Below are 11,709 nucleotides of genomic sequence, written 5' to 3' on the forward strand. Positions count from 1 at the left end.
ATGTTCTAAAAGCACTACTCTAGATACTGTGTTGGAAATAGAATATAGGAAGTCAAAGCTGGGAGCAAGCAGTCCAGTTTATATGCTATTGTAGTAATCCAGGCAAGAACTGACAATGCGTGGGCTCACACCAGAGACAGGGTAAGAAATACTTAGTGGCCAGACCTATTTTGAAGGTGGAATCAATTTGAAATATTTCCTGATGTAGGAAGGAACATAAAAGGAGGACTCAAGTGTGACTTCAAGATATACGATCTGAGTAGCTGGAAGGTTGCTACTACCATCAATTGAGATGGGGAAGGTTTGGACAAACATGTTTGGGAAGAGCTTAGGAAATAAATCAAAGCTAAATATCAAAGGTATATTAGACTGACAAGTGAAGATGTCATCTGCTCTGTTCAACAGTTGGCCAGCTCAAGACCATATGGCATCTGCCATGAATTTTTTTTCCTAGACCCCTTGCTCATGGTCACTGCAAAAGTGTCACTTGATGATATCTCATTGTTACTTCTGTAGTCAGAGTTCTCAATGGGAATATTGATACCTATGCCAAGGGTTTTTATCATAGTTTGCTGAGAAATGCCCAGCTGAGGCACCAATTAATGGGCTCTCACATAAAACTAAGGTCTCTGTTTCTCCACATCATGGGATTACATGTGCCGCATGGGTTTGATCCCTGGGTTAGGAAGATAACCTGGAGAAGGGAATGGCTACCCACTTTAGTATTCTTGCCTAGAAATTCCCACAAACATAAGAGCCTGACAGGCTACAGTCTATGGGGTCTCAAAGAGTCAGACGAGACTAAGTATAGCATGCATGGACGCACAGTTAAGAAATGCCCTTCAGCTTCTATTAATGCTTTCTCCCTCTGCAGGCTGTGACATACAGCTCCTTGAACTTTAATCATATTCTTCATTCATCTTTCATCCTTCAGCTCCAAATGATCCTTCTTCATGCTCTCTCCCCTGACCCTAATTCAAATATTATCTTTCTAACTTTGGATCTGGACATGTTTGAATCTCTGTTTGGGTCACTGTTCAGTTCAGTTCAGTCACTCAGTCGTGTCTAACTCTTTGCAACCCCATAGGCTGCAGCACGCCAGGCCTCCCTGTCCATCACCAACTCCTAGAGTTTATCCAAACTCATGTCCATTGAGTTGGTGATGCCATCCAACAATCTCATCCTCTGTCATCCCCTTCTTCTCCTGCCTTCAATCTTTCCCAGCATCAGAGTCTTTTCAAATGAGTCAGCTCTTCACATCAGGTGGCCAAGGTACCAGAGTTTCAACTTCGACATCAGTCCTTCCATTGAACACTCAGGACGGATCTCCTTTAAGATGGACTGGTTGAATCTTCTTGCAGTCCAAGGGACTCTCAAGAGTCTTCTCCAACACCACAGTTCAAAAGCATCAATTCTTCAGCGCTCAGCTTCCTTTATAGTCCAACTCTCACATCCATACATGACTATTGGAAAAACCATAGCCTTGACTAGATGGACCTTTGTTGGCAAAGTAATGTCTCTGCTTTTTAATATGCTGTCTAAGTTGGTCATAACTTTCCTTCCAAGGAGTAAGCATCTTTTAATTTCATGGCTGCAATCACCATCTGCAGTGATTTTGGAGCCCAAAAAAATAAATTCTGCCACTGTTTCCACTGTTTCCCCATCTATTTGCCATGAAGTGATGAGACTGGAGGCCATGATCTTAGTTTTCTGAATGTTGAGCTATAAGTCAACTTTTTCACTCTCCTCTTTCACTTTCATCAAGAGGCTCTTTAGTTCTTCTTCACTTTCTGCCATAAGGATGTTGTCATCTGCATATCTGAGGTTATTGATATTTCTCCCAGCAATCTTGATTCCAGCTTGTGCTTCATCCAGCCCAGCATTTCTCATGATGTACTCTGCATATAAGTTAAATAAGCAGGATGACAATATACAGCTTTGACATACTCCTTTTCCCAGTTGGAACCAGTCTGTTGTTCCATGTCTAGTTCTAACTGTTGCTTCCTGACCTGCATACAGATTTCTCAAGAGTCAAGTCAGGTGGTCTGGTATTCCCATCTCTTTCAGAATTTTCCACAATTTATTGTGGGTCACTGTTACAAGACAATAATTTTATTGACCCCAAATCAGGGAAGAGGTCAGGTTAAAACAGAGATTGAGGCAGGGAAATCTGTGACATATACTAGAGTGGAACTCTAAACTTAATGGAAGCCACTCCTTATGTTGATTGCTGTCTATTGGAGTACATCAAGAAACTTGATTAGAAACATAAAATTGTAAAGCAACAGTGAAATAACAAGAGTCCACTAGTTGACTACGGAAACATTTCCATGCCCAGAATTCTTTTCTTATATTTGTTTATTTGTCCTTTTTAAGACTACATTAACTGATCTCCAGGAATTCTCACCAAGTGAAAGAACTGTTCCTAAATTGTATGTTTTAGAATTTAAAATATTTCTAATCATTTCAATTAGTGTTCTAGATCTAAAATCGGCTTGATTTTAGTTTCTTCATATGGAGGCGGGGGGCCTAAAACTCCAAAACAGGAAACACGAAACAGTTCAGGGTTTTGGGTGTGAAGATGCATTCCAACAGTTGGAGTCACAGCTGCTTCTGTCCCTGGAAAAAGAAAGGTGGAGGCATAATCTTTCTAGTCAGCATAAAACAGAAGCACACGAGCTGCCTAATGAAATCTGGCATTTCTTGGATCATTGGAGCAACAGAAAATTATTTGTACCCTTGAGAAAAATTTACAATCATCTCACTCTCTGCTGTGGTATTTTAGTCATTACAGCAAGAAAATTTGCTCTCATGCACCGATTAGACCAGCATTGACTGAGCCATCAGGACGCATTTACAATTTAACAGCTGAAACTAGAAGAAATATCCCTTTTGGTAGATCAGAAGACAAGATTCCTGTAAACACTAATGGCATTTTAGCTAATGCTCCCATCATGAGATATGCAATCTCACTAGAAACATTAAAGTATTACATCTGAACTTCATTCTTTCATGTGTATGTTCTGTAAACTGCAACTAATGCAATTAATTAATTTCAACATCTGTCGATGATGCATAGTAAAAATATTAAGTTGTGAAACGTTTGTAATTAAAGTATATACATACAATAAGCAAAAGACATTCTCAAATTTTAAATTTTGAAATTAAAGGTCTTGACTTTAGATTATGCACACTACAAACCATCCAATATAAAAGACATGCATTTTCTTCCTTAAACTGATCACCTTGAGAGATTATGCACTTATTCCAATAGGTTTTTGGGAAATCTTTTATTAGTATTGGCTTGAAAGACTGCTTTAGAGTCACACAGGAAATCAATGGTAGTACTTTATAGTCATTTATCTATATTGTTTTCCTTTTTTCACAAGGTCTTTACCTTTCTGGGAATAATTTGACTGCTTCTTCCCAAAACAATAAGATAACATAAATTCGTGACAGCCATAAATTCACATTTAAAGAAGAAATTACACCCTTAAATAACTTTGACTGTTTTTGAGTATTAAATTGAATTATAACACAATCATGTCCATTCATTTTCATATTGTCTCTGGCTGCTTTTTCTACTAAAATTGCAAAAGTGAGTAGTCCCCATAGAGATCATATACTTGCAAAGCCAAACATATTTCTTGCCTGGACTTTATTACAACAAGTTTGATGACCCCTTCCTTAACGGATTAAGATTCTATACCATCAAGGAGATTTCAAAGAACAAGCCATAATTATTAAAATGACTCCAAGAGTAGTTACATAAAAGGCAATAGCTGTATCAGTGGAATCCAAAATTAATCAAAATTATTGCTTTGGAGTGCATTTTATTTATTTAGAATCATGAATTTCCATATGTTTGTATTTGCTTTATTTTGTATCTCACTGGTTCACAGGATAACGTAGAATAATTTAAATATTAATGTAATATGTAAAGAGTGGAGCCATATGTAGAATATAAATCTCACCTCCTGGTTCAACACTTTCCTTAAGGAGTTAATTTATTTAATTGAATAACCTAATGCTAACTTATTACACAAGTTTTTACACCTCAGCTTGCTATTGTGCAATATCTGTAAAAGCAAGGCTAACTGAATGTAAGGTGCTTAAAACAAAGCCTGACATGCATTAAAGTTGACTGTCACTATTATCAGTAGTGATAATACTGATAATATCAGTATTGTTGTTCTTGTTGTTGTTTTTGTTCAGCCGCTTACTCGTGTCCAGCTCTTTGTGGACCCCAAGGACTGTAGCACACCAGGCCTCCCTGTCCATCACTATCTCCAGGAGTTTGCTCAAACTCATTGAGTCAGCGATGCTATCCAACCGTCTAATCCTCTGTCGCCCCCTTCTCTTCCTGCCCTCAATCTTGTCCAGCACCAGAGTCTTTTCCAATGAGTTGGCTCTTCTCATCAGGTGGTCAAAGTATTATCATTAGCATTATTATTATATATGAAGAACTGTACTATGCTAGGAGTATGCATGCATTTTCCTTTATTGACAGTAATATATCCCAAACTTTCTTATTTTACTGTTTAAATAATAATTTAATCATTATCCTTATTAATGTTACTGAATGAAAACTTTCTTATTAAAAAAAAAACTTTCTTGGACTTAGAGCCTTGAATATTTAGGAAGTTTAGAATGATGTAGGCTAGTCCAAATGTCTTGATAAGAAGAGTTAACACTGGCAAAGTGGACTTGCCTCAGTATTTCCCTCCTTTGTGGATACAATTAGTAAGCACTGCCCGTTTTCCAGATGAACTTCTTCCAGCAAATCCAATACAGAGTCAGAGGTAACCTGGATATCATTGTATCTGGAGTGGTTGACCAGGTTTATTCAAAATAATTATTAGCTTGAATTTATATCCACCAGGGTAGTTATTAATGTCATGCTCCAGGAAGCAAGATACATTTGCTCTTTATGTTGTTGCTGCTGCTGCTGCTAAGTCGCTTTAGTCGTGTCTGACTCTGTGCGACCCCATAGACGGCAGCCCACCAGGCTCCCCCGTCCCTGGGATTCTCCAGGCAAGAACACTGGAGTGGGTTGCCATTTCCTTCTCCAATGCATGAAAGTGAAAAGTGAAAGTGAAATTGCTCAGTCGTGTCCGACTCTCAGCAACCCCATGGACTGTAGCCTACCAGGCTCCTCCATCCATGGGATTTTCCAGGCAAGAGTACTGGAGTGGGGTGCCATTGCCTTCTCTGGCTCTTTATGTTAGAAAAGGTTTATTGTTATTTCCTTGCTACAGATTTGCCCATTGCTCTTAAACTTATGAAAACCATAGGGTATTCATATGATAAACAGAATTAAGCTCAGAAAGCTTTTGTAAAATTGAACACATGTCACTTCTCAATTTTTTTTCAAAGCATGTTTACATACAATATCATGTGATTGGCAGGAAAACAGGCATTATTTTTATTCTTTTGACAAATTAGAACCTGAGAGAGCTCAGTTGAAAATGCCCACAAAAATCATATAAGTTTGACAGCTGTCGGTAAAGATAACAGTTTGCTGTTTGATTTTGTAAAACCAATTCACTCACAGCTAATTTTTTATACCCAGAGTTCTGATTCTCCAAGTCATAAAGAGTCACTCTAATGGACTTGGTTTATTTGAAAATGCCTTTCTTATTCTTTCTGTTCTGTATGCTTTTCTATATCATTCTGTTCTCTCACATGGGGGTGACTAAGATTGCCTGAATTTGAGTCACCATTCTACCATCCACTCTGTCCATAATCTCTAAGTGCCTTTGTTCCCACATTTTCAGTGCTCAGAATGACAGTGAACTGTTCATGGAGATGTAAGGAAGAATAAATGAGATGAGAGATGTTAAGGAGTAGCCCAGAACATGACACATGATACGTGCTCAATAAACATGACTCGTTACTATCATCATGCCCATCCATGACAGCTTGTGAAGGACTCTTATTCCTTTCCCACAATGAGTCCCAGAATACTTACATGTAGAACACAAGACATAGGAAAAATGACATTTCAAAAAGCATTTCTAAATAAGATAGGATTCTGGGGGAGGGGAGGAGAGTGGAGAATAGAGTGTGTAAGGATCAGCTTCTTGACTGACTGCCCAGTCCCTCCTCCCCCTCCCAAATTGGAGCATTCACATTTAATCATTGCTGGAAGACTAGTATTTCTATTTGCCCTGAAATAAGAAAAAGGTAAGATTATTTCTGAAATTGCAGAAGAAATAGAACCAGGGAGATTGGGTAGTTGAAATGCAGTATTATCTAAGAGATCAGCCCAAGGAGGAGCCAAGCCAGGATGAGTGTCTCAGGAGAGGTGTCTCTGCTTCTCCTCTAGCTCTTTTTCCTTCCTTTTCCCCTCCACTTCTTTGACTATGTTCTGGTCTTCCTCCTCCTCTTTCTCTAGCAATACCTTCTCTTCCTCCTTACCCTCCACTGGAGTATCAGAATTCTTTTATTGGTGCACAAAGAGCTGCATCATAACATGTTATGACATGGAAACATTAGACCTTTCCAGGGGGGAAGGAAAACAAATCTGAGCCCTGAGTCAGCGTAGAATTGTGAAAAGGCATGATTATTGGTCTAGAAGATTCTCTTGAGGCCTTGGTGTTTGGCTGAGATTCCTAAGGACTTTTCCAGACAGAAGTCTCATCACTGTGATGGGATGAACTGGTAAGGCCTTCCTTAAACATATTTTACAAGGATTCCCGAGCCAAGTATTTTCCTTCCTCTTTTTAATATTTCTAATCAAGATAACTGACAACCAGAGTCGTGTGATATTGTCAGGAATTGCCAGCGAGAAATTTTCCATTTTATATATTTCAACATCAGTAAAGTTCACTCCACTCCAGCCTCTGATAGTCAGTCAAAATTCTCTTCTTTGCGCTTCTCATTTGAGGGCAGATTTCATGGGATCTTGAATGTCAAACCTCTGACTCTCAGGTCAGGAGAGCAGAGCTATTTCAACTAATATATTCAGCAAAATATGGTAATAACATGAAACAAATTTTGAAGAAATAAAATGAAAGTCTTAGAGGAACCCAGGGCTTATATATAAAATCTCGTCTCATCATTGAAATGCTTTAACCGACTTATTTCCTACATTCCATATTCAGGAGGGAAGTCCTATCTTCCCCCTTTTGATCAAGGGGTATCAGGGAGTCCAGGAACCTTATTTCATATTCTAATATGTCACCAGTAGTTTGCAAACGAGTTCTCATTTTCCTCTCCTGCTTCTGAACAGTGACTACAGGGAAGACTTAGAAGTACAAACTCATAACCTGCAGTGTAGATGGGAAGACCCAGTAGTAGTGGACTTAGCTCCAATCTGGGAGCACAAAATTTTGTGGGACTGTGGAGGCAGAAGCTGTGGTTTCATGCTTACTTCCCTCTCAGCCATAAAAAGATCCTTTAGTATTTCCCTCCCTTCTCTTTTGGAGAGTACCTCCTTTTAAGGAGATATTAGATAGGGAGGATATTTGTCTGGAGAAGAGAAAGTATAATGAGAATTCAGTGGGGAAAGGAAATTTGGTGTGGGTCTGGGTGTCAGATTGCCTTATAATATTAGCTTCCTGGAGTTTAATTCCAGAAATTACTAGTTAAGAAGAGGTGACTTGGGGCTTCTGTGGTGGCTCATGGGTAAAGAAGCCGCCTGCAATGCAGAAGATGCGGGTTTGATCCCTAGATTGGAAGATCCCCTGGAGAAGGAAATGGCAACCTGCTCCAGTGTTCTTGTCTGGGAAATCCCATGGACAGAGGAGACTGGTGGGCTACAGACCACGGAGTTGCAAGAGTCAGACATGACTTAACGATTAAACCAACCAACCAATGACTAGAGATCACAGAGACTACCACTTCCTGAACTCTTTGTTTGTGTTTTGTTTTGGAGAGGAAAAATAAGAATGGCAAGAAGCATAAGTCTGGGAGCCACATTCACATCAAAGATGATGTGAATGGTGATTCCCTACCTATATAGCCACCCTGAACATCCATAGGACAGGATGGGAGACAGGCAGTTGATGGGAAAATCACCATAGGTGAGGATAGAAATAAACCCAAAGAAGCAACTGAACGTGTTCTCTACAATGGACATCAACAGAAGTGAACTTGGTAATGCCATTTAAGGTGAGAAAGAGTTTAAATGTTCTTGCAAAAAACAAGAGTCAAAGCTACTCCCAAGGGATTAAGAAAGAAAAGATAGAATGAGGAAGGAAATGAGGATTCTGGATAGCGATACCTACCACTGAGGAATCACCCAATAGAAACATCTGGTGGTTCAAGATATGAGGCTGTGGTTAGTGTTCAGGAATGAGGTGACTAGCCGTGTGTGTGTGTGTGTGTGTGTGTGTGTGTGTGTGTGTACTGTTTCTCAGTCATGTCTGATCCTTTGCCATGTGTGCCCTACGTAATTTTTCATTGCTCATTATCCTCAATCCTGGAAAATCTGTAGTATATTAGTTGACCTGCAACAGAGATTTATGGGGTATATTTATATAGCAGAGTGAGAAAAGTAGATAACATCCTCTAAGGGAAGTAATAGCCACTTTTCTGAGTTGGTATTTTAAGAATTAGAGATAGTATCTGTGAAATCCCTGACCTAGTGCCTAGTACTTTGTAGGTGTGAATTAAATTGTGAAGCATTATCTCAGTCTTGACTCCTTTTCTCACATTCATACCTGTCAAGGAAGTTCAGAAAATTCAAAAGCATGTATGTAAACCATCATCCAGGTAATGTAAAAATATTAGATAAGTGAGGATTTAACTGTGGCACATAAACAGCCTGAAAAGTTGCAACAGTATAACTGGGTAGCTTATTTACCAAAAATTAAAAACAGATTTTTTTTTTTTTTGGTTTAATGCTTCAAGGTCATCTAGTGAAAGAGTCTTCCTCAGAGTGAGAGAATGGCTAAGAAGACCAGTGTGGATTCTCTTCTGTAGTAGCTCAAGTCAAGTTGGAAGAAACATAGTTGTGTTTATTTATTGAATACCTCTTATTAGATAAAGAAAAATAGACCAATGTTACCACGTTGATCCCTTTGACCAACATATTTTGCTTGAAAGTCAGTGACCCTATTTCTGTATATGCTCAGTGGAAAGTGTTGCTGATTTTAGGAGAAAAAGCTATTTTCGTTGGAGACTTTAATTATCCTTTCCCAAGTAATCATTTTTCAAATTAACAATGTGTTTCCCTTCTAAATAATAACTTTTAAAAAAAGTCAACAGTGAATACAATCACTAAATCTTAATATTGAATTTTGAGATTAAAACACTTTAGTTTATTTTTGCCCCACTTCCTATTTAGCTGTGAGTTTTTCCAGGACATCTCCCACTCTGTTTGTTGAAAATCTTATGCTGACCCAAGTTTTTGAAGGGCAGCTGTTAGTTTCTACTAAGCACTCTTGAGGCAACTGTAATATACAATGTAGTACCTTAGAAGGAAAATCTCATAACAGACAATCTCTGGATGAGGACAATGCTTAACACGAAGATATAAACTGTCAATTGTCACCTCTCAGAAATCACAAAACTGTCATTTTTCTACTTAAAGCTGAGGCTGGCAATTACAAATAACTCAAGACCACAATTTTCTCCATTTCTTACCTCTTAATGCACACTAAAAAATAATAGAAAGGACAGGGTTTGGGAGTGGGTGTGGGAGGATCAGGAGACTGCCAATGTGTCTGGAGAGACAGGACATAAGTACTGACACTTGCTCACACAATTCCAAGTATTCCAGGCTCTGCACTGGAAGCAGACAATCTGAAAAGCATTCTTCAATATTATTGCAGGTAAGTGAGGCATGGCGAGCTTCGTAAATGAACACAGAGTAGGACAGATGGACATCAAAAGCCCAGAGAAACTCTTCTGTACCTTAAACCCTGCTTTCACCTGGAGTGGCCAGCCCTGTGTACCTTTTCCCTTCTGCTTGTTGACTGAATGTTTAGGTTTAGGTTCTATTCCCATACTCAACTCTGAGTCACTTCCCCAGGAAACAATTTTTTTTTTTTTTTTAAATTTTGGAGTCTTCTTCTGAAGTTTTCTCATTTCCACTCTCTCCCCAGTGCATGCCTTTGAGTCCTCAGTAAACTATGACTTGTTCTATGTTTACAAATTTGTTTTTCATAGATTAACTTTTCAACTCACACAAAACTATAAGGTTTCCAGAGAAGACATCTAGAAGTGTGTAAACAGCTTACCGTAAACGGAGTCCAAGTCTCCAACAGCAAAAACAGCCATGGTGCGTCTTCGGGGACCATTTTGGAATCTCCTCAGGCAGCACTGGAGGCAGAAGATCACTGTTCCACAGAGAAGAGCCACCAGAAAAATCAGCAGCAAGAACCTGATGGCAGAGAAAGCAGGGGAGGAGTGAGATGGAGCATGCCTCAAAGTTAAGAGCTCCTGCTACTTTCTGGAAAGGTGCAAAAACTCAGCAATCCTGACTGTAAGGAATCTGAGAGGCTGAATTCCTTAAACAAACCCCCATCATCTCTCATACATTTTCACTGACTCTGGAATCTTCTCTGAGCTCAGAATGAAGCAGTCTTGCTAGGCAATCTTAATTGTTTCCTCTTTAGAAATTGGAGACTTGTTCAAAGGAGCAGCATCTTAATTCCTTACATTCATCCATTATTGCTTCCATTCAGTTATCCAGTCTTTCATTCAACTAGTGTGTGTGTGAGTATGTATTTGTGTGTGTGTGTGCACTCGCTCAGTCATGTCTGACTCTTTGTGACCCCATGGACTATAACCCAACAGGCTCCTCTGTTCACTGAATTTCCCAGGCAAGAATACTAGAGTGGGTTGTCATTTCCTACTCCAGGAGATCTTCTCAACCCAGGGATCAAACCCACGCCTCTTGTGTCTCCTGCATTAGCAGGCAGATTCTTTACCACTGCACCACCTTCTAGAATGTAAGTGACTAAATAGATTTTAGATGTTGGAGGTGGGGATTCAAGGGTTGACAAGACAGGGTTTCTGTCTTTGAGGAACTAACCACTAACTGCAATCAATGTTTAGCTTGAAAAATACAGAAGCCAAGATTTAGAAGTTTATAACAACTCTTTTTTTTTTGTCTTATCCTGAATGTTTAAGGCAAGAACTAAAATCGGTGGATGGGTAATTTTGAAAGATTTCAGGAGAAAGTTTTCACCTTTAAAAATATCTAACTTGGGAATAAAATATCATTCTTAAAAATAGTCAGTTTCCTGTCACAGGAAGTGTTTAAGTAAACACGGCCAATGACCTGAAACTGATGTTTCTATGTTTGTTAATCCACATGATCCCTAAAGTTTTCTTAAGCTGTAGGATTTCATATGCTATCTCAATTACTTAGGAAAAGGAGTATGTATATATCACCAAAGATTTTATAGCACAAATTGAGGATGTCCTTACCAGATATACCAGCCATTTGTATATTGATCTTTATAGTTCATGCACCTGGTGATAAAGGAAGAGCAGTTAGTGCTGGATCTCTAGATTGACAAAGCTTATTCTTCTGGACCACAGTATTTGTTCTGACCATACCTGTTTCCCCCACAATCCCCTGCTCACTGTACCCCCCAGCATAATTAAACAAATATTTACTGTATGTCCACTTCATTTAAGGCACTGAGAATACAGCTAATGGTGAATCTGTCAGATACATAGACACATAATTGCACTGTAATAGTGTTGATTCTAGAGTTATGAATACTGTTGTGCATTGAGAAGGTGGTAGTA

At 39.0% G+C, this 11,709-nt stretch overlaps 1 protein-coding gene across 1 annotated transcript; it reads right to left on the reverse strand.

Moving 5' to 3' along the window:
- Positions 1-2,470: 2,470 nt before the first annotated feature.
- On the reverse strand, positions 2,471-11,423 carry TMEM207 (transmembrane protein 207). The gene is made up of 3 exons (XM_081573655.1): positions 11,383-11,423; positions 10,188-10,330; positions 2,471-2,619 (listed from the first exon to the last, which is right to left on the reverse strand). Exons 1-3 carry the CDS (start codon positions 11,421-11,423, stop codon positions 2,471-2,473), a joined length of 333 nt encoding a protein of 110 aa, XP_081429781.1.
- Positions 11,424-11,709: the final 286 nt, after the last annotated feature.

Source organism: Giraffa tippelskirchi, chromosome 2 (assembly GCF_054371585.1).
Source record: "Giraffa tippelskirchi isolate mGirTip1 chromosome 2, T2T-mGirTip1v1.2.pri, whole genome shotgun sequence".
NCBI classification, from domain to species: Eukaryota; Metazoa; Chordata; class Mammalia; order Artiodactyla; family Giraffidae; genus Giraffa; species Giraffa tippelskirchi.